At 50.9% G+C, this 26,604-nt stretch overlaps 1 protein-coding gene across 1 annotated transcript in view; it reads right to left on the bottom strand.

Moving 5' to 3' along the window:
• The window catches only part of FARP1 (FERM, ARH/RhoGEF and pleckstrin domain protein 1), a 242,706-nt gene that overhangs the window by 1,886 nt on the left and 214,216 nt on the right, over positions 1-26,604 (bottom strand). The window contains exons 16-25 of the mRNA XM_007467218.1: positions 20,107-20,188; positions 14,140-14,377; positions 11,323-11,453; positions 6,430-6,498; positions 6,087-6,176; positions 5,359-5,441; positions 5,158-5,270; positions 4,605-4,768; positions 552-659; positions 41-192 (exon numbers count right to left, since the gene is read on the bottom strand). Coding sequence (XP_007467280.1) covers positions 41-192; positions 552-659; positions 4,605-4,768; positions 5,158-5,270; positions 5,359-5,441; positions 6,087-6,176; positions 6,430-6,498; positions 11,323-11,453; positions 14,140-14,377; positions 20,107-20,188 — 1,230 coding nt within the window. The remainder of the gene's footprint in view (positions 1-40; positions 193-551; positions 660-4,604; positions 4,769-5,157; positions 5,271-5,358; positions 5,442-6,086; positions 6,177-6,429; positions 6,499-11,322; positions 11,454-14,139; positions 14,378-20,106; positions 20,189-26,604) is intronic.

Genomic DNA, 26,604 nt, shown 5'->3' with positions numbered 1-26,604 from the left:
GGGGGGGGGGGGGGGGGGGGGGGGGGGGGGGGAGGGTTACCTTTCAAACGTGTACTCGCTCTCAGCCCGGAAATAGTACACGTGGGACTTGAAATGCAGCCTGAACACGTAGTCCTTGTGGAGGTCTTCGGACTCCGAGGGAATGGTGAGCGAGTACCCAAGCAGAGGCAGGCTGGCGAGGGGGTGACTGTCCTGGAAGGGGGCACAGAAGGTGGGAGCAGCCAAGGGTGTGGCACCTGCCCGCAGCAGGCGGTCCGGACTGAGGTCCAGGCCCGGATGCGTCGCGTCTGCCACCGGTGACATCACCCGCGACCCCCTCCCCTCATCCAGCCAGCAGACGCGCAGCCCCTGGGCAAGTGGATAACGGCAGCCTTCGCTTAGAGCTGTAGGGCCACGGCCTTGCCCAGCCTGCTGTGCCCGCCCCCCCTCCGACCCCTGGGCGGCTCAGGGGTCAAGTTGTTCATCCTTCCAGAGGCAAGCTGCCTGCTCCCCGAGGAGGGAGGAGGGAGGGTCCTTCAGGCTCTTCCCCAGCCGCCCCGCTGGGCACATACCTGGTGCGACTTATAGAAGAACAGGCAGAAGTGTGTGAAGACTACCCACAGCTTCTGCCATCCGTTGCTGTTTTTGAATTTCCTCAGCAGGTTCCCAGACAGCTGATTCTATAAGATAAGTCAGCTTGTAAGGGGCCCGGTGGAGAGGCCAGCTCAGCGTCACAGTCCAGTGGGGCCCACCGGCAGGGCCGCGCTCCTGTGAGCAGGCTTCCTGGGGGTGGCTTAAGAAAACGGCCTTGCGCTCTGGGAGGGGGACTAATTTTCCTGTCACCTGGTATGGGCTGAATTCTGTCCCCCAAATGTATCTTGAAATCCTAACCCCCTCCCCCCGCCAGTATCTCAGGATGTGACCTTATTTGGAAATAGGGTCATCAGATGTAGAATTAAGGAGATCGTCCTGGAGTAGAGGCCCGTCTCCACTACTGCTGACATTCTTCTAAAAAGGAGACAGACACAGGGCAGCCCCTGTGACAACAGGCAGGCTCGAGTGATGCGTCTACAAGCCAAAGAACACCCAAGGCTGGTCAGCAACCCACGGCAGCCGGCAGAGGCAAGGCAGCCTCCTCCCACACAGGTTTAGAGGGAGCGTGGCCCTCGTGCCACGTTGATTTCTGGACCTGTGACCTCCAGGATGGTGAGACAGATCTGCCCAGCGCAGCGGATGGTGCTCGTTATGGCATCCGTGGGAAAGGATCCATCACCCTCAACTCTAAGCCGGCAGGAGCCCAGCGCCAGCCAGCAGCTCCCGACTGCCGCCTGGTGGCCCTGGCTGCAACGCTGGATTTCAGCGCGGAGCCTCCAGGCCCCATCCTACGCTGGTGGGAACAGGCATTCCGGGCGTCCTCGTTTAACTCCGGAGCTCCATGGTCTCCTGAGGCCCGCAGGAGCTGCCAGCACTGAGCATCACCGTGAAATCACAGGCAGCCAAGTGGGGACGCCAAGAGCAGAGCCCGTGCATCCTTGCCTTCTCTCCAAAGCCCCTGTGTCACCTCTCCGAGGACCCTAAGAAGCCTCATCTGTGTCCCTGACAAGACAGCAGCTCAGGGCCAGGAAGCCTCGACGAAGAGAGAAATGGATGGATGGTGAATGTAATCACTGCCACTAAATCGTTTACTTCAAAGGGGGGAAACGGGCAAACGCGCCACAATAAAATATACACATACACACACCTGCGTCTACTTCCTTCCATCCCTTTGGGGCTTTTCCAGTAACCTGTATTTAATCCAAGAGGCATTCTTAAGTAAGGCGCCTGTGAGAAGAGTTTAAATGGCTCTGGCTGCGAGTCGCTTGCAGTCTGATGGGGGAGACGGCGTGTTAGGCCGAGAGAACACAGGAAGCAGAGCTGTCCCTGTGGCCACCGCAGACAGTGTGCCATCACTCCTTCTGGCTGCCACTTACCCACTGGCGAAAGGCACAAGGGGAACTGTGGGTTCCAGTAGGTGATGGTGGCAACCAACCAGAGTGGGGATTTGATGCTTGTGCAATAGCACACATGATTACATGCAAGTCTCACTCTGGAGGGAGAGTAGCACATTTTCCTTTCCTTATTTTTATACTGAAATCAAGTAAATTCCTCCAGGCAGAGCCCCAAGAAAACCTTTCTCTTAGATGCATTTACCTTTGGAACAATAGCCAGTCCAACCCACAGTGTGGTTTACACACTTCATTGATAAACCAGGTTCCAGGCCAGCGTTTTTTCCAAGGCAGGTTCATGAGAACACTCTTACCTTCTGCCAGCAGCCTTGAATCCTCCTGGAACATGCCAGGGTATTCGTTCTGAGTAAGTCCTTCTAGCTTTGCCAGCTTAACAGATGAGATGCTTGTTTCCCCCCATCCCCCTGGTCCTCTCCTGTGTGCAGACGGCTGAGTGACACCCTCCTCTCTCCCCAGCCCCCAACGCCTCCCAACTCCAGTCCTACAACACAACTTTGATGGTTTCACCTCTGAACCCTCCGCTGGCCCTATGGCCTACGCAAGGCTTCACACTGGCTGTCCTGGCGTCAGCACCCCGACGTCGACGGTGCCCCCAGACTTTCTGCGGAGGCCAGCTCAATTTCACGCTGCCCCCAAACATCCCCCTCACTCACTTCTACCTGCACGAGCCCTAGAGGAGAGAATCTGGTGCCGGGGACGGTGAGAAAGCAGCACGTCAAGAAGGAGCCACTCCCTCGTCCCCCTTCCCCCAACTCCGGTCATCCAGGGGCATGTGGCACCCACAGGAGCCCACCACGGACACCAGACTGAAGCCACACACCTTGGGGAAGGGGGATCGGGCAAGGAAGGGACATTTACAGAGCGACAGACGCACCAGTTCCACGAGCATCCAAGCTGCATCACTGCCACCTTAAAACCACACTGGCTCAGGGCTCGCTCCCATGGGCTACAACGTTCAGCAAACCTTTCCTCAAAGGGTCAAATACTATTTTAGGCTTTTTGGGCCAAGGGGCAAAATCAAGGATAGTTGTAGTAACCACTCAAAAACGGAAAACCCTGTCCTTTGTTGACGGGCTGTAACCAAGCAGGGGGCGGGCAGGGTTTGGTCTGAGGCCGCAGTGTGCTGACCACTTGGTGTGCTGACCACTCGGCTGACTGACACGTGCGTGCACACACACACGGCACCAGTGCAGGCTGTCACCCTGAAAAGCTGGGCTCGAGGAGCTGTGTCTGGACCGCATTCCTGAATGGCCTGCCTGCCTCCAGGATTAAGGAGGAAGGTTCATGCCTACCAAATTTGCACACCTCCACAGCCCTGACTACACATCGCAAAGGTGAGTATAAAGCGAAGTAAAGAGGATTTCTTCCCCCACGGCCCCGCCCTTCCCCTGGCCTCGCCTGGACAGAAGAGATGTCATCAGGTATTTTTTGCCTCCAGATGGCCACTGCCCCCTCCTTGCTGGAAAGATCCCTGTTCCCTGGAAGAAATCTCCGGTTGGCAAGCTTCGCCAACAGATGCAGTGGAAATGTGATGGGAAGGAGGATGAATGCAGTGAGCCCCTCGGGAAGAGAAAGCTCCACCCCCACCCCCCGCCCCGTGGGACGGATGCAGGAGAGGGAAGGCCAGGCACAGTCGGGGAGCTCCACGCACTGGGACAGCCCCGAGGATGAGGATGTTTTGACAAGGAAGCACGGGTTTTAGAACATTAGCTGTAGCAGGGAAACTCGACAAACGCAGCTCCGTGGAACTGTGAAGGTCAGTTCCAGAAAACAATCTCAGAGAATCCCTATGGACTACCCGTCAGGAAACGTTCGGCTCATCTGAACCAACACACTGTTGGTTCCGAAAGCAAACAAACCGCTCTTCTTGGCCTACAATCTCCTATGTGACATTTTTGGGCCAGGCACACTTATACTTAGGAATTCAGAATTTGTCAGATTTTAGAAAGATAATCCAGTGCCTGTCCTCTATGGCACCCCAGGCAGTGGGGTCTGGGGTTGTAGCCCAGAATCAAACACAGCGATTCTGTAGTATAAAACCGGTCAGGTCAGGTTCTGCTGTTAATGGGGTATGAAGAGAACTTCACGGTTTTAGAGCTTTCTGGGCTTCGCATTTTCTGAAAGGTTAGGGATTATGGACCTGGACTGGAGGACGCTTAGGGAATGAGGTTTGGAGAGTTCTGGAAGGTTCACGGTCGCAATATGGGGAGAGCCCCCATCCCCAAAGCCAGACCTTCGGGACGCTCCGAGAGCCGGCTTCTTGCAGGTTCTTCCATGAAATACACCTACCTGCTGGGGCCCTGGCTGGCACCAGCTTTCCGACCATACCGCCTCCCCGCACCCGATTCCGGGGGCTGCTCCAGGGCGCAGCAAGAACGGCGCCTGGGCGGCCCATCCCGACCTCTTGGCGCGGACACACGAATAAGGGCACGCACAGTCCCCGCCCTGTGGCTAACTCCGCGAGAGGAGAGGGCACAGTCCAGAGAACAAAAGAAAACCATAACTGCACAGGCGGCCTGGGGACGGACAGACGCCAAGGCCGGTGCACCTGCCGGCCCACAGAGCGCGCATGCTCAGAAGGCCGGCGTCCGTGGCCGGACCCCCCGCCGCCGGCCCTACCTCCACGGCCACGCTGAAGTCCACCATGGAGACGCTGGTGTTGCGATGCCAGCACACGTGCACCATGGTGTTGCCGCGGTGCGGGGCCTGGCGCTCCAACGAGGTGCGCGAGGCGCTGAGGTCGTCCTCCGACTCCTGGTCGCCCGCTGCCTCCTCCGGGGACTCTGCGGGGGCAGCAAGAGGCGGCGCTTTCCTCTCTGCTCGCCAGGAGGGCCCCTGTCCCGCCCCCACCCAGGAGCCGAAGGGGATGGGAAGGCTGGGGGTCCCGGGCACCCACCGAGCAGGAAGTCACACTGGCCGCGAGGGCTTGGCCAGGGGCGTCCCACCAGTCAGTCCCTCTGCCAGGGAGCCCCTAACAGTTTTCTCCCCGCCCCTCGCCCCCCAGAGGCTGACAAGCGGCAGTGCTGGCCCAGAGAAGATGCGATTTCTCCGCTTGCTCATTCTCTTAAGGGGTTTTGTTTGTTTTTTTAAACTTTTATAAAAAGTTCCTTGATTTTTAGCTTAAAACACAAACGTAAGGCATCGGTAAGGCAATTTTCAGTGCAACGCTTACTGCTGTCGGGAGGGCTGCTGGCCAGGAACTCGGGGGCGGGGCCGCTGCTCTTCTCGGCCAAGTCAATGGCCATCTGTATGTCCTCCACCCACTTTTCCATCTCGGACCGAGAACTGAAGGAGGACAGATGGGCGTCAGGTATTTCCAGGCCACAGTGGGGAGAAGGGGTACCGAGGTCAAAGGTCAGGCTTCCCGCGTTACCTGGCAGCCACGACGATGGACTGGCGCTGGCCCCGCAGGGTGAGGCAGTGGGGCACGCCCCACTCGTCCTCACTTTCTTCCATCTGTGGGGCGAGTGTTCATAAGTTACTGCCGAGCAGGGGTTGGGATACTCAGTGCATTTTCAAACGTTCACCGAACTGACTACAGCTCGGCGGAACCAAGTCCAAAAAAGTCCCCACCGGGAGGGTGAAAGCAAGGTCAAAATGCATTATATTTTTTCGTCAGAGCCATAAACCTCCCTCTACCCGACCACTGAGGAGAGTGTGGGGATAAGCCACCCTGGTGCACACTGGCGCCCTGTCTGCCTCTGCCCACCAAGGATCACAGGATATAGACACCCGTCCACTGGACATCTCGAGAGAAAGGCTGCTTCCTGGTCTTCACTCCACGTGGACGGTGAGGATGGCCTCTCAGGGCCACGGGGCCAGGCACCGGGCAGTGAAAGGCAAGTAAGTTCACACCACGTAGGCACGGCAGCTTGTCTCTGAACTTGATTCCGGAAGGAATATAGCCGTGCATCCCAGGTGCAGGACAGGGAGTGAGGTCCCGGGGCCCCTCTAGGGGAGCCCTAACAAGGCCCAGGTTTTTCACAGCGCCTGTGATGCTCTCACTTCCTTATCAAGCCCCTCCCCCTGTCACTGGCTCCTGCACCCCGCAGGCAGCCCAGGGGCAGAGGTCCCCATCCCGTGCCCATGGCGCATACTCACGGTCATGCCGTAGAGCGGGAGCTGCCCGTGAACTTTAAACTGATTCGAGGCCGTCAGCCCCCTGCTCGTGTACAGCAAGACGTCATTGAACTAGAAGAACAAGGACAAGCGCGGCTGAGATGAGTGGACTCCGTTTGAAACCAACAAGTACAGAAACTACGTTTTCAGAGTCCGACAGGACAATTCGTGGATCTCAACAACTCCAGTCTGAGCAGCTCTGGCTGCTCCTCCTGTCTCCCAGGTACCCCCTCTGGGGTGGCCGAGGCCCAGCGCTGTGACCCTTGCTGGTTCCATGGGCTCACAAGTCACCGATCACCTTGAACAAACAGCTCTCACCACTTACCAGGAAGAACATGCGCTGCTGGAGCCCCTTCCCGGAGAGCTTGCTGAGGCTGCCCAGGCGGATGAATTCCTGCAGAGAAAACACACCCACGAGCTGCAAAGCCGCGCCAGCGCAGACTCAACGCGATGTGAGATGCTTCCGCCCACTGTGGTCCCTTTCATGCTAAAAATCGTATCAGTCATAGCCACTATTTACTGAATGCCGTGCTGTGCCGCCTCTAAGCTCCTTTCCTTCTGAGCAACCTGCAAGGCAGGGGCTAGCTTTGGCTCCACTACCAGAAAAGCAGCTGGCAGTCGGAGCTCCGCTGGCCTGTGCGGCGCGCTGGTTCACACCCGGACCTACAACTCTACACTTAACCCCCAGGCCCTCAGGGCTTCTGGCTGTGAGGAGGGGACAAGGCCCCTGGATGGATACAAAGTGGCAGCCGGGGACCAGGAAGACAGATACGCCATAGGCGAGAACTGTGCATAGAGGAATTTTCTCCACGACTTAAAATCTGGTTCTCAAAAACTAGAAACTGTGTTTTAGGATGAAAGAGCCAGAAAGGAACTCTCCCTCCCGACTATAAACTTCTGAGGGCACAGACGATTCAGGGGCACTTCAGAAACCCTCCACAAAACTATCACTTAAAAAATTGTGGTAAAATACACATAAAACTTATCCTGCATGACCTTTAGTGCATTCATCAATACCATCTAGGTCCAGAACTTTCCATCACCCAAAAGGAAACCTCATCACCATTAAGCAGTCAGTCCCCATTTCTCACTCCCCGTTTCTGCCTCCCCTAGCACCTGGCAACCACCAATCTGTTTTCTGTCTCTATGGATTTGCCTACTTCATATAAGTCAAACATGTAATATGTAGCTTTTTGTGTCTGGCCTATTTCACTTAGCACAATGTTTTCGAGGTTCGTCCATGCTGTGGCACGTGTCAGAAATTCGTTCCTCTCTGTGGCTGAATATCCCACTGCATGGATGGGGCACACTTTGTTTACCCACTTAGGCTGTTGATGGGTATTTGAGTTGTTTCCCCTTCTGGCTACTCTGAACAGTGCTGCTGTAGACATGCATGTTCAAGTTTTTGTTTGAACACCTATTTTCAATTCTTCTGGGTATAGAGCCAGGAGTGGAATTGCTGGGTCATGAGGAAATGCTATGGTTAACTTACTAAGGAACCGCCAAACTATGTTTCCACAGAGCTGCTTTTAAAACACAGCTGCAAGTTCTTTGACATTCTTCCCACAGAGGCTGGTCTCTGTCCCCTTCCCTTGGATGTGGGTAGACTGGTGACCAATTTGACAGAGTATGGAAGTGATGCTGTGTGACCTCTGAGACCAGGTCATAAAACTACACATAGCCTCTGCTTTGTCCCTGGGAACACTTGCTCTGGGAACCCTAAACTGCACATTAAGCAGTGAGACCACCCTGAACCCACGCTGGGGAGGACCCTCGTGGGCTCTCGGGTGCACGGTCCCAGCTGAGCCCAGCCTCCAGCCGTCTGCCAAGTGTAAGCCTTGCCCCCTCCAGGTCAGCCCATCTGGGACCTCTGTCAATGCCCTACAGAAAGAAGAATCACCTGGCTGAGTCCTGCCCCATTCCCAACTCACAAAACCGTGACATATACTAAAAGGTTGTCTTCAGTCACTAAGTATTGGGGCTGTTTGTTACCTAGTTTTCCTGTGACCTCGGTAGCTAACGAGCCAAGAACAGGGACTCACCCAGTTCATTTGCATTCTATAGACTCTGCACAGCCTGACTCTTGCTTTGGTCCTTTATGAAATGTCAATCAAAGACAATATCTGCTGGCGATTTAACTGACATATTTTGGAGATCAACGAAGTGACACACAACAAATACTTGCTGGTCCATGGGATGGATGCTATCAGACAGCAATGGTACCGTATGAAGAAACGGTGTTTGGGGACTGCTTTCATCACTGAAGGGGATCAGAGAATGAGGAGTGGTGACCCTACTGTGCTGTCACTCCTGTTCCCGGCTCGCATATCCGATGTTGTTATATGTGCGTTTTCTTAACGAATCTTAGGGATGTGGGAAGGGGAAGATGGAGCTTCTGCAGAAGGGCTATGGACTCAGATCACCGTCTCAGGGCTGGAGATGGAAAATGCCTCTTGCCCAGAACTGTTTTTTAATTAAAAAAAAAAAAAAACATGAAATAGGAGAAAAAGAAAAGGCTCCTAATATCCTTAAGCTCAAGCTGCTTCCTACTGGAATGAAATTCACAATATCCAGGCCTCTGAGTTTTATCCAAATGAACCTCCACTATCCTCCTGGAAGAACTCTCAGGCACAGAACTCTTAGGGACAGAAAACACACCCTGGGGGCCTGGCTCAGGCCAGAGTGTGCTGGGGCCTTTTGCCTCAGGGGCGGGGGTGGGGGTGGGGTGGGAATCCTGCCTTCCAGGACATGACCTCATCTCAGCCTGACCCTAGCGGGAGGGCAGCAGGATTATGCCCGAAAGCTGGGTGAGGAATTAGACCGCAGGGAGCTGGAACGTGAGCCGCTCACCTTTAAATCTCAATTTTTCAAATTCCACCAGTAGATAAATCTGTCAGAGCCTTCTTTCCACTCATCAGGTTATTTGATAATTTAAAATTAAAAAAACAAACAAACAAAAAACCAGGGTACTTCCCTGGTGGTCCAGTGGTTAACACTTTTCCTTCCAATGCAGGGAGTGTGGGTTCGATCCCTGGTCGGGGAGCTAAGATCCCACATGCCTCATGGCCAAAAAAACCAAAAACATAAAACAGAAGTGATATTGTAACAAATTCAATAAAGACTTAAAAAACAAAAAAGAAAATCAATTAGCCTCCGTGTGTGGAACAGCTCATCTTAGAACTCGCCCCTCTGAGGGTCTTAGATCCCTCCTTCCCATGTCAGTCAGGGCTGACTTTGAAACAGTGAGTGGCCGTGAAGCAGGCAGATGAACATAAGAATATGCAGATAAGGCGAGTCTGCAGTGTGTAACCAGCACCCCTCAGCTTCCTCAATAATAATGACCTTCTTTTATTTAGCACGTGGTGCGAGCCTGACGTGTGCTGGGTGCTTATATTAGCTGCATATGTGAGCCTGTAGGTTCATCCCCAGTTTTCAGATAAGAAAACTGGGGAGCAAAATGAGTAAGGAACTTGCCCAGATCACCTGGTCAGTTGGTGGGTGAGAGCGCCCGTATCTGATGAAAAGCTTCTGGTGCCTTCTACAATGCTGTGCTGTGTACTCAATGACATTATAATAAGCATAAACTTAGTCTCTTCAGATAAGTGTAGGTGGGGGAAGAGGAAGATAATTCGTATTTATTGTGTTGGTTTTGCACATTAAATCTCATTTGATCCGTATCACCTACAACGGAGAAGGTATGACCCCCACGTTAACAGAAGGGAAGGAACGTTCCAGTAAGTGAGCCATCCCAATTCTGGTGGAGCCAGAAATTGAACCCGGGCCACCTACTCCAATCCACTGCTCTTTTCATAGCACCGTGGAAACTCTTCCTCAAAATGAGTTCCTTACAAATGCTCTGTTTGCCATGTAGCCTGATATGCTAAATATTTTATGACATCCAAAGTTTAGAGAAAATTACATTGATTCCACAAGGCTTTAAAGGCTTCTGCATGGATGGGTAAATGTGATTGTCATGTACTGAGTCCCGGCAGAATTTTCTCACCAGCAGAGCTGAAGTAAATCCCAGCTTTAATTTCCACCCAGCACTTACCACATAACTCTTCTGACAACATTTTATAACTGGTATTCTGGTCAGCTTTGTAATTAGGATTCCCAACAGAAAGACCCAAATACCCAAAAGATGAGGGATCTTCCCTTTTCTTCTCTGAGTTACACAGATTTAAAGTTTCCAGGGAGGCTACCTGTCAGATAAAACTAGAAGCCCCTGACACACGGGATACTTGTTTGCAGATTAAGGCAGATCAAAGAGGCTAAAATGCCCTTCTGAACCTGGATGAGGTTCAAGATAGGGGACTAGTGGAAAAAATTCCCACAGAGAGATTTGGCGAGGCACAGCGACTGCCTAGTATTAATTCCTGGTTAATGACTGCTTCCTAGGAAGAGAATTGGAAAAAGGCAGGCTACCCTGTATTTTTAAAATGCCCACTGGCGTGGAGAGAGAGTATTTGGATAGCGAGGCCCTATTTTATTGTGAATGACCTACACGTCATGCACGTGGGGAAGACAAGGTTAATAGCATAAGTGAATTTGCATCCCTCCCAGAATCATGTTCTGGCTAAAATGTTATTTTAATTCCAAATTCAAATTACATTATGCAAATTGCATCTTTTTTTGAGGGGGGGCACAACACATGGCATGTGGGATCTCAGTTCTCCAACCAGGGATCGAACCTGTGCCCCCTGCAGTGAAAGCACAGTCTTAACCACTGGACCACCAGGGAAGTCCCTGTAAATTGCATCTTAAAAAAAATACTTTTCTTACATGGGAATTTATTGCCTGCTTTCGTGCACTAGCTTTTTCTCTGCTTTCTATCGCCATTTCACCCAATTCTTAAAAAAATTTTTTTTTATCTTCCATTTTTACTTATCTAAATTAAAAAAAATAAAATAAGCAATCTCAAATCTGCTCAGAATATGGTGGGGAAAAAGTAAATGAATGGATCAACCAGTAAGGAGAAAAAGCGGCATATGCGGTGGAAGGATTGATTGATTGATCTCCTTCTAACACAAAATTTTTGAATTGACACCGTAATGTTCAAGGCATTTTCCCAATTGTCCCCCAGGGGGGAAGGAAGCCACTTCAGAAGGAGGATATTTTAACTTGGGAGTGTCCATATTCAAAAGGTTCAAATGTAAGTCATTTAAATGTTGTCTTTCTGGCTTTACCTCCAAAGCATACAGAGAGCACAGCTGCTTACCCTTCCTGGAATCACAAGATTGTCAACGCCAATCAAATCTTTCTTGAGTTCATGAAGCTTCTGGAAATTCTCCATCTTGATCATCGTACCGTGAAGCTGGGCCACCATTTCCGTGATCTCTGCCAAAGCAGCTAAGGAAGGAAACGGACACAAAAGCTGCAGCATTAATGGCAGACGTGGGTCATTTTTTTCCCCCAATATCTTTAAGATCAGTTCTCCAGGGTAATATCCTCCTGTAGCTGAACTATGACGAAGCCATCCTTCTAGGGAAAACACTGCTAATTCTCAATAATAAAAATTGAGTGATTTACTTTATGTATCGACTGGCTTTGCTTTAGTTTCCCCAAAGCCATCTTGAAAATATCAATGCCCCCTTCAAGCTTGGTGGTGTACAGCTGTCCTTCAGTTAGAATCACTTGTTGGCATAAAGGGGCAGCAGCAAGGGAATAAGAGTGCCTGGAATTCTGTCCCAGGGGCAGAGATTTCCCTCCCTTCCCTGTTACCGGGAAAGTACAGAGCAGAGAGGGCACAGAAAAGCCGTAGAAAAATCTAGGGCAAAGGAGGGATCTTTCTGGCAAAGGGTCTAGCTGGTAGTGCAACACTTTTGGGTAACGAACATTCCAACACACCCCGGTTCTTCCTTCTGCAGACATTTATAGTGTTTATAAAATGGTTGCAAAGAACAGCTGCAAACTAAATTTTCCAATGTGGGCACATCTCCCCTATACTGACGGGCATCCGATAAGGAAAAGGAGCTGGTGCCCTGTTACCACGGGTTTGGGTGGCAGACACATCCATAGTAGCTGAGCATTTTGGTCTGTTTGTCAAGGGAAAGCACGAAACATTTGTCCACTGAACTTCGATCTTCAGGACAGTAAACACCGCCTCCCCCCTCCCCCAGCACCTCAACTGTGGCCGGAAGCATTTCTTGTTTTTGGCTGTCTCCCTGGGGATGCAAACGAAATGCTTCCTGGCTTCTTATCACAGAATGCTTCTTGTCTCAGCCATAGTGACAAACCCAGAGCTTGCCCTGTCTTTAGACATGACCAGCCGATTCAGTCCAACAAACAATTCCCGGGCACTGAATGTTTAGTGCGGTGGGCGTGCGGAAGATCTAAGAGGAAAACGGATGGCAGCCTGGCCCCAGACGCATTCTAGAACAGCTCTTGGCTCTCCGCATCCCTCACGTTCAGGAAATCTACGTTCAGATATTCCTCGATTTGCCCAGTCTTTCTACAATGATGCCACCTTATGTTTTCAGCTAGGGAACAGACATGTTTGCCATTTAATTGTGAAGAACAGACTTTTCTCAATGGAGACTGTTTAGCATAATAGTAAAACGCAAAACTAGGCAAGTTGGCCTGAGAATAGCACGTGCAAAACTCGAGATGTCCCTCTCTCCCTTGCCCTCGCGGGTAAGAGATCTACGCAGGTCTGAGTCCTGGGAGCTGGGAAGGGCCCTAGGTCATCTCATCCAGGCACAGCCAGTCGGGACTGCCAATACGGCAGGACAAGGCAGATGGGGGGGGGAGGGGCCACCCAGCCTTGAGGGTGAGGTACAGATTAAGCCTTAAAAGAGGACTGTGCCAGGGAAAGGACCAGGAGGTGCTGGCAAGGAGTCCCAGCAGAAGGAACAGAATATACTAAGGCACAAGGCAGGGGGCAGCACGGTCTGTTTCAAAGACTGCCATCTAAAGCAAGCCAAAACCACGCCATGAGCCATTTCTGTTGCCCTAACATGAATTGTCAATGTCTTAACTACTCTGACAAATCTTTTCTTTGGTTGTCTTTCTAAAAACTAAGATTAAGTTTATAATACTTTAGGCAAGAGACACTGGTCTTGACATACTAACGGGTGTGCGAATTCATGTTATCTGTCAAGAACCACCTGCGGAGGGTACATTCTGTGCATGGACTGGCTGCAGAGTGCAGGGGACCCAGCAACAGGCCTCAGGGCCTGGCCCCCAAGGGGCTGTAGGTCCAAGCCAGGGAGCGTGGACAGTAACAGACCACATACAACGCGAGGCAGAGGACACAGGTTCAAAAAGACGATGCGTGGCCCAGTGGGAAAATCATGGTCTGGAATGCCAGCTCTGCTCTTTTGCCAGCTGAGTGACACTCACAAGTCCTTCACCCACTCTGAGCCTCAGTATTCTTATCTATAAAATGGGATAACAATAGTTCTCTCATGGGGTTGTTAAAGGATTAAAGGTGTTAGCCTAAGAAAGATACCTGGCGGAGTACCTGGCCCAGGTGCTGAGCGAGGGACAGTGAGTAATATCATCATGAGCCAGTAGGGAGGGTAGGATGGTCGAGAACATGGGTTCTGGGTTTAGGCTACATGTCCTTTACTTTCCAGCTGTGTGACTCTGGGCAGGTTCCTTAACTTCTCTGGTCTCAGTAGCCCCCATATGTAAAATGAGCTCACCACTGTCTCATAGGCTTCTCGTTGAGACTGAGAGTTAACACAGGTGAAATGCTTATTGGGGTGACCTTACAAACGCCCCGCAGCAATGAGGAACAGTATTTATTACCAGCCGTTTTCTGTGGCCCATCCAAGGGGAGGTGATGAGTTTCCACCATGGAGGTAGAGGAAAGCTTCCTGTAAGGGGCTGACTCGCACTAAACCAGGCAGGATGGAAGGAGAAAATGCATGCAAGAGGGGATGGAAAAGAGGAGCCATGGTGATCACTACCGCCTTCTTGACGTGAAAGACCAAGAGGGGACAGAAAATATTTGATCAGGTCCTAAAAAGCGCATCTGCCCCTCTTGGGACACAGTATCCCCGAGACACCCCCCCCCCCCCCAAGCACTCACCTCGGCAGTCCCTGAAGTCGGCGTGGCTGGGCGGGTGGTGCTTGCACAGCCGCTCCAGGACCTGCTTGTAGTGCATGAGCCGGTGCAGCGGGCGCAGGAGGAAGGTGTTGAGCGACAGGTAGCACACCTTCTGCAGCTCGAAGTCTCGGCACAAGCTCTCCAGCCGCCGGGAGCCCCGGATGCCGGTCTCCAGCGCCTCCAGAGCCTCGCTGTGCTTCCACAGATGCGCTGCCAGTTGCTGGTGGGCGAGACACGGGAGCGGGTGGGGCAGGGAGCCAGGGAGACAAAAGGGGGAAGGGGGGCAATGGTTACTTTGGGGTTTTTTTGGTTTGTTTTTTTCTTGCGGTACACTGGCCTCTCACTGTTGTGGCCTCTCCCGTTGCGGAGCACAGGCTCCAGACGCGCAGGCTCAGCGGCCATGGCTCATGGGCCCCGCCGCTCCGCGACATGTGCGATCCTCCCGGACCGGGGCACGAACCTGTGTCCCCTGCATCGGCAGGCGGACTCTCAACCACTGCACCACCAGGGAAGCCTGGTCCACCCATTTTGACACTCAAAAGAGATCACCTTCGCTTTCATTACTTCATTCCATTTACTTAATTTCATGTTTTTAATATTTCACTATTTAACTTCTCAGGATGGAATAAAAAGCTCTATTAAAGCATTGTGCAGTTTAAAATACGCAGGGATTATTTGAGATGTATATATAACATTAGAGGTATACATGTCCTTTCAAAACAAGACTGGCAAAACTGAGGGGAAATAAAACAATGGGAGCTCCTTCAGGGGGCTTGGGGTTTTCTCCTAAACATCAAAAAACGACAAATAGCCCAGGGCCACTGAATAAACGTCATATAGTTAAAACTACATATTTCTGTTTAACTCCCCCCACCCAATTTGCTCATGTAATAATTGAGCATATCCTGCTCTGCTGGATTCCGGGGAAGCGGATGGGAATGAAACGCAGTCCGTCTCTACTGGGGTCTGACCGAGATCCTTTGCCTGAGCAAACTTTTGTCAGCCTCCTGAAGCTTCTCCCAGGCCACCTGTGCCCTTCCTTGTACAATCCCGTTTCGGTGAGAACCCTGCTAAGTCAGTTCAACCAGGACCCTCCACCCTGGATACCTGGTCACCCTTGACATTGGGGTCTGCATCCCCCGCCGTCCCCAGGTGATGTCTGAGCACCCCACTTGTCTTCGGCAAAGGATCCTGTTAAGTAGGTTCAGCCAGAGTCCCCCCTCACGACCGTGATGTTTCATCACAGAAATTTCCCATCCTCTGAGCCCCGCCCTGCTCCTTGGCTGTAGATCTCCACTTGCCCCCGGTGCACTTAGAGCTGAGGCCAATCCCTCTCTCCCACTGTAAAATCCCACTGCAGTGTCCCCATACCTACAGCAACGGTCCTGAATAAAGTCTGCTCTACCGTCTTTAACAAGTGCTGTCAAATATCGCTTTCCTTGAACAGGTGGTGCTGGAGACAGACGCAGGGCAAGAAGTTTGACAGAGCGTTCAGGAGGAATTAACTCCCCACGCAGCTGTCGTCCCCACGTCTTACCCCATCAGTATTTCCCAGAGGTGGGCTCACTATCCGTGTGCTGCTAACTCCCACATCTGGATTCCCCATCCCGGCACCTCCATTCCCATGCGCCGCAAAGAGCGGGAAACGCAGTGAGTCCAGACACCAACCCAATACCCCCTGCTGCAACTGAGGCTGCCCCGTGATCCTCTAACCCCAGGATGGGTGCCGCCACCAACCGCCTACTCAGGACAGAAAACCTAGGTAAGATTCCAGATCCCCTCATTTTCTGAATCTTTCACCAAATCCCGCCAACTCTATCTCCTGAAAACAGCAAGCCTGTTCCTGGCTTCACCCCATGGTCACTGCCCTTGTTTTGGCCACTGCAATGGTGTCTCCGTCGGGGTCCCTGTCTCCACTCCTGACACCTGACTTTCGAGTGCCACCAAAAGGAACTTACACCAATGCAAATGGGCACATCGTCTCTTGCTTGGAATGCGACAAGAACGTCCACCCTCTCAGGACAAACTCCAGAGTTGTCGTTAGGGCACATGGGGCCCTTAGCATGTAACCCCTTCTGCCTCTCCATCATGGCCTCTTGCTACTCGCTCTGGACACCCATTGAACAACCTGCCCTTGAATGTGCTGGGCCCTGGCACCCAGAACCTAGGCACAGGGCGCTCTGCTCCTAAGACGTGCCCCCCCCTCAGCCCCCCACCCCCATCCTTCAGGGTCAGCTCTGGGGCCTTCCCTGCTCTCCCTTTCCTCCTGTGCTTATTGTCCATCTTAGGCTTTATCACGTGGTCTCCCTGCTGACTTTATTTTGTGACTTTAAAAAAACATATATAGATTCATAGGAAGTTGAAAAGACAAGTACAGGGCGGGGTCCTACGTACCCTTCAGCCGGCTTCCCCTAACGCTCACATCTTGCCTAACTACAGCACAATATCCCAACCAGGATGTTGACACTGGGACAATCCAGAGTTTATTTGGATTCTGCCAGTTATACATGCCCTCACTTGTGTGTGTGTGCATGCATGTGCACATGTAAGTATGTGGCATGGGTGTGCGTGCATGTAGCTCTATGCAGTGTTTTCACACGTGCAGTCCCTTATTTGAGAGAGTGCGTCTGTCCTGTCACTACATCCTTGGGGCCTGATATACACCATAGGTGCTCCACAGATGTCTGCTGCACGCATGCATTAATGAGCAAACGAACCAATGCACGCACCCCGCTCAGAAAGGGGTCTTGCAAGGCCCTGAGTGCCTGGAGAGGTGGATTCAAGGTCATTGGAGCACAGAGTAGAATGTGAAGGACGGGAGGTGGAAGGTGAAAGATCATCTAGGGAAGGCTTCCTCGGTCGGGTTTAGAGCTTGGACTGTATTCTCTAAACCACAGAGAGACCAGGCAGGTTTGGAGCCTAGTCGGTCTGCGATATCAATGGTGGTTGACAGGTGGACAAGAGGCAGCTGGTGAGTCAGCTGGGAAAGAGAACTGAGAGGCGGAGGGAGGGAAGCGGGAGGGTGAAGGAGGAAAGGGGGCAGGCGGTAGAAGCCCCGGAGGGAGGGTCACAGCCTGACCGGCAGGGGAAGGGTCCAGGTAAAAGGCGAGGGCCTCCTTGGCCTGTGTGGACTGTGAAATGTCTTTGGGCATCTGGGCAGATGTTTCTAGTTGAAAGTTCACAGCCCGGGCTAGAGATCATCATCTGGATAGCCGCTGACTTTTAGGCAGGGATTGGAGGCCCTGGCCGGCTCCCTCGGTCCCGTGCGGAGGGTCGGGGGACAGCTGCAGGGTGATGTCAGCATCCCTGCTGAGCCCCTGAACATGTGCAGGGAAACGCACGGGTGGAGGATGAGCGGGAAAGACAATGCAAGTTGGAGCTCACCCGAAGCATTTTGGACCAAAGTGCCAACCTGGGCTTCGACACGTCCAGAACCTTCTGCCGTCCCCCTCCACACTTCATAAAAGTTCTTTAAAACCGACAATAACAACCACAATTAAAAAAACAACCCAATTTCTCCAAAAGGCTGCCAGAGGCTCTCCGAGCCTCTCCATCTATTTTTATTCTGCCTGCACAGAGTTCCATGCTATAAATGCTGGTGGCATTGGCACAATAATTAAAACGCCAGCACAGCCGAGGGTTAGCCGGCTACATGCAAAAATGCCAACTCACTAGACTGAGGGGGAAAGAATTGCTCTGGGTGGAAATCAGGTCTATTTTTAGGAGGCCTTAGGTGCTAGGTGACCAGAGAGGAGGACGGATGTCTACTGTAGGGCACCCTTCCGCCACAGGGACACGAGGGGAGGTGGTAAACAGGAGAACTCTGGGGCTGTCCCAAGGGGGCGGGGACCGAGCTGGCAGGTGTCTGCCGCTGTCCCGAGGTCCCTGGAGGAGCCCAAGCCTCAGATGGGAGCCCCCATCCCAGGTAGGCAGGAGGCAGCACCATGAGAAAAGGTAAAAACCAAACTGGGCCGAGAAAAAAAGTGCAGAACGTGGGGAGAGAGGCTTCCTATGAGGAGAGTTAGAAAGTACAACAGTAACAGAAACGTGTTATAGAAGAGAGAAAAAAGCCTATTTTTATCAAGTAAGAAAAGCCAGTCCGAAAAGGCTACACTGGGTGAGTCCAACTATATAACATCTGGAAAAGGCTATGGAGACGGTAAAAGATGAGTGGTCTGCAGGGGTTGGGGGAGGGGAGGGATGACAGGTGGAGCACGGAGGGTTTTTAGGGCAGTGACACTGTCCTGTGTGATGCTGTCACGGTGGGTTAGTGACGTTACGCCCTTGGCGAAACCCACGGAATGTAAGACACGAAGAGTGAACCCAAATGTAAACTGTGGATTTAGTTAATAATAATATATCAATCCTGGCTCATCGGTTGTAACAAATACCCCACACCAGGGCAAGATGTTAATACTGGGGCGGGGGCGGGGGGGAGAGAGGGAGAGGGAGAGGGAGAGGGAGAGGGGGAGAGAGAGAGAGAGAGAGAGAGAGAGGGAGAGAGAGAGAGAGAGAGAGAGAGAGAGAGAGTGTGTGTGTGTGTGTGGCGAGAATATGGAAACTCCGTGTGAGTTTTCTGCTCAATTTTTCTGTAAACCTAAAATTGCTCTAAAAAATAAAATAATAAAAAACACCATGGAAAAGTGAAAAGATGTCTGTTACTGTTCCATCTGAGTTTTGTATATCCACCTTACATAGGGCATTAAAAATACTATTGTCACGGAACACCTTAGATGACTCTTTGCTTTTTTTTGTACAGGATTCTGCAGTCCTGCTGGCTTTCGTGGCCTCCCTCTGATACAGCCCAAAGCGGGGAGTGTTGCTTTTTGAACACCAGGAAAAAGCGAGCAATAGGCTCCAGGTCTGTTAAATAATATCTTGAACTTGTTAAGAGCAACAGGAAATCCCTCGAGTAGTTTCAGATCCTATCTTTTCTGCATCCCCTTGCCCCGACCCTCTGCCTCCACTGTCCTATCTCAGGAGACACATGATTCTAAGGGGAACAAATCGAACACGAACAACTTAGATTCTTAGGAGTTAATTCAAACCTCAACAATAACTTTTATTCTATGAGTGCCTTAGACGTTATAGGTGCTCAGCTAGTATGCATGGCCTGTGTGTGGACACACAGACGGATGGTTGGATGGGCTGCATGGTGGCAGTACAAGCAACCCGCCCTCTTTGGGGGGTTACAAGCTTGCTCTTAGTTATTAGTTAAGGTTATTAGGAAGGCTCTGTGGGTGGTTGAGATATAGAAAGATTGCTTTAAAATGCAAATATAGATGTATTTGTATTCAAAAGATAAATTATGTGAATTAAAACATTCCATATTAAAGGAATGATTAATGGATTAAAATGAAAAGGCAAAAATGAAAATTTCAGATGTAAGAGGTGGGGCAGATTTCAAACACGAGGCAGAATATTGGTTCACTATGTACTGACTTCTCTGGGGAGACTTTCGCTCTTTTGGATCATTGTAGATACTGCTGGATGGTTAAAAATATATTCACTTTATGAACCAACTGAAAGCCACAGAATTGACTGGAATTCCTACACAGCTCCGAATCCAATATCTTTGTCACACCCGCAAGAAGCCAAAACAACTGACTAAAAGTGAAATGCTCAGTCAACCAATGTTTTGTCCACATAATTTTTAAAAACAAGTTTCGAATGACTTAATCACAGAAAATACCTGGTGTTTTGGTTACAACACAGAGCTTTGGAAGAGGAAAAGGACTGAAAGTGCTTCCCCCAAAGTGACTGGATCTTTCTTTATGCTTCCAAATAAAAGTATCTAGAGGAGACGGAAGAGTTTCCCCCGGGGCTGTGCTACATGCAGACTCGAATCAGGCCACGTGTTCACGGGCAAGGATCACAAACAAGGCCTCTGGCAGCCTCAGCATTATTTTCCCTGGGGAACTCTCTCTCCCAAATCCCCAAGCAGCTCACCTTCATGCCCTGAATGTTCTTCAGCATCACATCTCCAATTCTTTGGTAATCTCCTCTGATGTGAGCATTCGAGCGGCCTTCCCTGCGAGCAAAGCATTGGAAACCAAAGTGTTAGCAGTGAAAACATGACCGGAAAGTGTGCCAGCCCCAGATGACAAAATATCAACATTTATGTCTGCCTTTCCAATTACCTATTTGTACCTCTCCCTTCTCTGTGTGTCACAGAACGTTAGTGCCAGAAGGAGACTTTGAAATTACCCCAGTCATTCTGCAGACAAAGAATTCCACCTGTGCTTTGAAAGAGATACGGAAGAGCCATTTTCTGTTCATTTTAATTTGGTCTCATTTTACTTTCCTTTTTCCATCCCCACTTGGGCGATTTTCTCCGCATTAGAATAGCGTGGAGATGCCTTGCAGTAACAAGCTCATGAAACTGATTGTTCCTTACACATTGTGACTAACAGACACTTGTAAGAAGCAAGACTTAGCCTCAAAATCAAGGTTTCGGCTCTCAAGAGCCCTTAGTCTGATACAGACAAAGGGCTGTGTGAAAAGCCCTTGGGAAGAGAAAAATATATTTGAGGAAGTGCAGGAGACGCATGCATGGAGGTAGGTGTGGGGAGAACGACCCAGAAGAGGGTCGTTCAGGAGGCCCAGGTTCAGAGACAGGTCAGGGGTCCCCTAGATATCCTGGGTGGTAGACGACAAAGATGTGGGCACTTTTTGTTTTTTTAATCTTCACTGGAGTATAACTGCTTTACAGTGTTGTGTTAGTTTCTATTTGTTACTGCACAACAAGGTGAATCAGCCATATGTATACACGTATCCCCATAACCCCTCCCTCTTGAGACTCCCTCCCACCCTATCCCACCCCTCTAGGTGGTCACAAAGCACCGAGCTGATCTCCCTGTGCTATGTGGCTGCTTCCCACTAGCTATCTGTTTTACATTTGGTAGTGTATATATGTCCATGCCCCTCTCTCACTTTATCCCAGCTTCCCCTTCACCCCCTTGTGTCCCCGAGTCCATTCTCTACATCTGCGTCTTTATTCCTGCCACTAGGTTCATCGGTACCGTTTTTTTAGATTCCAAAATTGTGCGTGAGGATACATTATTTTTCTCTTTCTTACTTCACTCTGTATGACAGACTCTAGGTCCATCCACCTCACTACAAGTAACTCAATTTCGTTCTTTTTTATGGCTGAGTAATATTCCTTTGTATATATGTGCCACATCTTCTTTATCCATTCATCTGTTGATTGACATTTAGGATGCTTCCATGTCCTGGCTATTGTAAATAGTGCTGCAATGAACATTGTGGTCCATGTATCTTTTTGAATTATGGTTTTCTCAGGGTATGTGGATGTGGGCACTTTTAACAGAGCATTTGGTATATATTTCTATCTCTTTGGCTCCAGGCTGTATCTGATGTTGATAATCCAGGGGCTTGAACGGCAGTGAGAAAAAAAAAAAAAATAATGGTAGCTGGTGGTCACTGAGTACTGGTTACAGTTCTGAGTGCATTACATCACTGAATCCTCGTGGCAGCACTGTGACCAGGTACCACCATCACCCCCATTAAATAGCTAAATACTGAGGCACAAAGAAATGAAGCAACATATCTAATGTCAGTGGTCACGAGGCGGGAGCTTGTATCTGAGCCCAGGAGCCCAGCCTATACAACCTCTAACCGCAATACCAGTGCACATCTGCCAGTTTACCCACTGAATTTCCCAGAGAAAACTGAAACATGATTTTCGGGCTTCCCTAGTGGCGCAGTGGTTGAGAGTCCGCCTGCCGATGCAGGGGACATGGGTTCGTGCCCCAGTCTGGGGGGATCCCACATGCCGCGGAGCGGCTGGGCCCGTGAGCCATGGCCGCTGGGCCCGAGCATCCGGAGCCTGTGCTCCGCAACGGGAGAGGCCACAACAGTGAGAGGCCCGCGTACCGCAAGCAAACAAACAAACAAACAAACAAACAAAACCCCATGATTTTCAACAACAAACCTGGCTAATATCTTCAAACCAACTGTTCAGGATAGCCAGAAGCCAACTTAAAGGAAAAGGAAGAATCAGACATGAAAAATGGTAAAAATCTGGGCACTCAGAGTGGAATAAAACACCTGCAGCCCGAGTGCGGAGGGTGATGATTTACACCCACAGATGCCACCGCCCTACGCCCCCAGCACCGGGAGCAGTGACCTCCCTCTCGGCATTTGGAGCTTCCCATAACTGCCAGCTCAACCTCTGATGCAGCAAGGATCTCAGGATGGGGAGAGGAAGGCACTTAAAGAAGCAGCCCAGGGAGTAGAATAGTCAGGGCCCATAGAAACAGGGGGGCTGGCTCCTCCCCTAGCTCCCAGCTCCACCCCCAACCAGGCAGTGACAACCCCACATATTCCACTGGTTCTAACTGAGCATACGCTGTGAATTACATCACAGGGGAGACGGGCACCCAGACCCATTACGGAATTAAAGTTTCTCTAAAATAAAAGAAGCAGACTTCCCTGGTGGCGCAGTGGTTAAGAATCTGCCTGCCGAGGCAGGGGACACGGGTTCGAGCCCTGGTCCAGGAAGATCCCACATGCCGCGGAGCAACTAAGCCCGTGCGCCACAACTACTGAGCCTGCGCTCTAGAGCCCGCGAGCCACAACTATTGAACCCACGTGCCACAACTACTGAAGCCCACGTGCCTACAGCCCGTGCTCCACAACAAGAGAAGCCACGGCAATGAGAAGCCCGCTCACGGCAACGAAGAGTAGCCCCCGCTCACCGCAACTTAGAGAAAGCCCGCGTGCAGCAACGAAGACCCAACACAGCCGTAAATAAGTAAATAAATTTAAAAAAATACTAATAAAATAAAATAAAAGGAGCGAGGGTACCCATGATGCTCCCAGCCCCTGCCAGGGTCTCCTATGGCTGCCCTAGGGCTGGCTTTCTTCACCTATTGCATTCTCTTCCACCGCAATGCAGAATCCCTCAATCCTTCTGCTTCCTCTTAGCTGCCAAAACAAACAAGTTGGCTGATGGCTTTAATTACTATTCACTTCTCCTCTAATTAAAATATGGATTCTCCCCTCACCACTCCCTGAATTGCTTCTGTGCAAGTTTAGCCTTAACCTAGTGCACCGAAGCAAGCACGTATTGTCACTTCTGCTCCTGGTCACTCTCTGTTGCGTAGCTGGGCCCAAAGTCCTGGCACTCTGTTCTCTGGCTTCTGGAAGCCTCTGTCTCCAGCCCCCTGGTTTCTATCTTGGTCAGATCTTCAGTCCTCTTTGTCAAGCTCTGCTGTTCAGGCCACTCCTAAGATGTCTCTGTGTTGGGAGTCCAGCCCTGGTTACCTTCTCTCTTCGCTTTCTACGTCTCCCTAAGCTAGCCCTTCTATTCCCCATGGTTTCAATTCACGATGCCAAATCTACGCCTCGATAACCTGGGTAATTATCTCATACCTTCGAGAGGGAACTGCGTGAGTGACCCACAGGCATCTCAGACTCAAGGGATTCTGCACAGAGTTAATTGCCGCCAAAACCCAATCTTTTCCTCCACTTCCTTCCTTAATGAAGTGGCTGCCCTGCCTCAGCCTCAAGCTAGGAGCTTCGGTTATCCACACTGGTCCGCCTCCCTGATCCTCAGCCATTGGGTCACATTCTCCCCCAAAATGGGCTCAGCGGAGAATGCTCAGGCGTCTGACGGAGACCAGCCTTCCCTCCGAGACAGCCCTCAGCTCGCGATCAAGTATTATTCCACCCCGTCAGCTACAGGGTTGTAGCATCTCTGGATTTTTGGCACATGGCTATTAATCGGGTCATGATGGAGATGTTTATCGTTTGGCCATCCTGGGGATCCTGTGTGTGTCTGGGTGCGGCTGGGAATTTACTGGTTGCTCTTCTTACACACCTGGGGCAGAAAGGAGCTCCTGCCCGAAGTGGGGGCGTTCCTGCTATTAGAACCACGCCCCAGCCCTGCACCTTCAACATCACAGGAAGCTCCCTTAGGAGGCGAAAGTTCTTCCCTCCCCGCCACATCTAAACAACAAAGGAAGACCTAACTGCTCAGCCAGAATGGCCTGATTTCAGTAAAAGGAGGGAAGACACAATGTAAACTTGATTTCCAGGTCTGCAGCCTATTATCTTGGAACTTAAATCACTGACCCCAAAACTTCCAAACGGACGTGCCATTTGACAACGCACATGAGAAAGGTCTTTAGTTAATCCACAGGACATAATTTAAATGTTTTAGCGAGAATGCTCTGGACTGCGGGTGGGAGCAAGTGGAGAAACAGGGGTCTCAGCTCCCATTAGCACTGAACAATCCTTTCCCTCTCACGGAGAACACCCCGACCCAAGGGAAACGAAGAGCAGCAAAGCACACTGGGAGGAGGGGCGGGGAGCGGTGATGGAGGCCAAACTTTATTCACTTCGCTTCCTTTCTTCTTCGCCAACTATTTATTAAAAGAAAACGTGCTGATGTTAAAACCCCAGACGCACGGAGACCTTCCTTCCTGCATCGGCGGCCAGCAGAACCTTAGCTGTTTCTCTAAGTCTTCAGCGTCTTTACTTTCCTTTTAGAAACTTCTCTGGGATAGCATCACTGGTCCCCTGTGCGCAGGGAACACCCTGATGTCAATCCACCGAGGGGGGTGCAGCTCTAGGCCATGTGGTGACAACAGGCTGGGGCCTGGGAAGTTCATGCAACCAGCATAGGCAGCTCGGCCCCCTTCCTGTCCCCTCCCCATTGCAGCACATGGCAGGTGCCAGCCCCGCTTGGTTCCAGAACATGGAATCAGCCCACCTGATGCCCTTGCTGCCCTGTACAGAATTACCGTCGTGTTCTACACTCTTCGTCTACATGTTAATGCCAGCAGATCCACAAGGTCCAAAGCACTGGCTTTACCGTAAAGAGCTAAAAGGTCACTTTAGGGACTTCCCGGCGGTCCAGTGGTTAGGCCTCCGCACTTCCAAGGCAGGGGGCGCAGATTCGATCCCTGGTTGGGGAATTAAGATCCCACATGCCGTGCGGCGCGTCCAGAAAGACAAAAGGTCACTTTACTATGGAGAACATAAAAAAGTAATTAAATCTCTTCCGGAAGAGCCTCTGGATGTTAACCTCACAAGAAAAGAGTCCTTGTTTGGAAGATGGGGACACATACTTGTTGTCTGGGTAATTACCACGCGGCAACGCAGCTGAAAATTCTTCTGACAATTTCGCTTTGGAAACCCATGTACCAAGAAGCCTTCCAGATGCTAAATTCTAACCTGGGCACCACGATTAACGTGCTCCCAGGAGCAACTACGCGTTATCTCAGCACAAGGTTGAACACACACACACACACACACACACACACACTCACATTCACACTCACACACACACACACACCCTCACACGGAATCTGATTCTTCCCAACCCTCCGTAAACGTTATCTCAGCACAACGTTGAACACACACACACACACACACATTCACATTCACACACACACACACACACCCTCACACGGAATCTGATTCTTCCCAACCCTCCGTAAACATTTCATTGACCACTACGTGAGCTGGTCAGCAGCTCAGCAACAGGCAGACCAAAGTCTGGCCCTGCCCTCCCACTCAGAACAAAGAACCGTCTCATCAGATTAAAACATGAAAGCAAACCATGCAGCCTGGAGTGGGAAGGCTGACTTTTTCAACTCGGCTCTGTGTCGGGGTGCTCTCGGACCCCAGGAAAACAGATTGAACTTTGTGAATTTTTAGGCCTCATTTGCAAAACAAACAACATGCCCTAATTCTTACTGTTCCTTGCGGCTCCTATGATTCTCAATGGAAAAAAAAAAAAAAAGGCTGTGATTGTGTGTGCTTGTGTATCTATGTAAATAAAATATGTAAATGAGCAAATGAGTAAAGACAAATTTTCCATTAAAATGTAGGGTAGGGGGCTTCCCTGGTGGCGCAGTGGTTGAGTCCGCCTGCCGATGCAGGGGACACGGGTTCATGCCCCGGTCCGGGAGGGTCCCACATGCCGCGGAGGGGCTGGGCCCGTGAGCCATGGCTGCTGAGCCTGCGCGTCCGGAGCCTGTGCTCCGCAACGGGAGAGGCCACAACAGTGAGAGGCCCGCGTACCGCAAAAAAGAAAAAAAAAAAACCAAAACAAAATGTAGGGTAGGGAGGGTGACTGGGTTCAAAATGCCAACAAATTAACCAAAGTATTAGATTTTTATATGTGTGTGTATATATTTATATTAGCCACATGTAATTAATAATTGTGGATTTCAATATTCTTTGATGACTTTCAATATCCTTTGAAATCCCTGGAGAGAAAAATCCCATTAATTTGAACATTAATTCACATCCCCACTTGTGGGGAAGGCATTTGTGCGAGAGGTGTTCCCACTGGGCCAGGGTACACGGTTTCTGTCCAGCAGTGACAGGTAAGGGATCCATCCTGTCCTTCAGTGCAGGTGGGACACGGCAGCCTCATGCTCTCCGCCTTCAGTTACACTACTGGGTTGCTTA

This window comes from Lipotes vexillifer, unplaced genomic scaffold (assembly GCF_000442215.2).
Source record: "Lipotes vexillifer unplaced genomic scaffold, Lipotes_vexillifer_v1.1 scaffold291, whole genome shotgun sequence".
In the NCBI taxonomy this organism is placed as follows: domain Eukaryota; kingdom Metazoa; phylum Chordata; class Mammalia; order Artiodactyla; family Lipotidae; genus Lipotes; species Lipotes vexillifer.
This window is presented reverse-complemented; position numbering and strand designations above follow the sequence as displayed.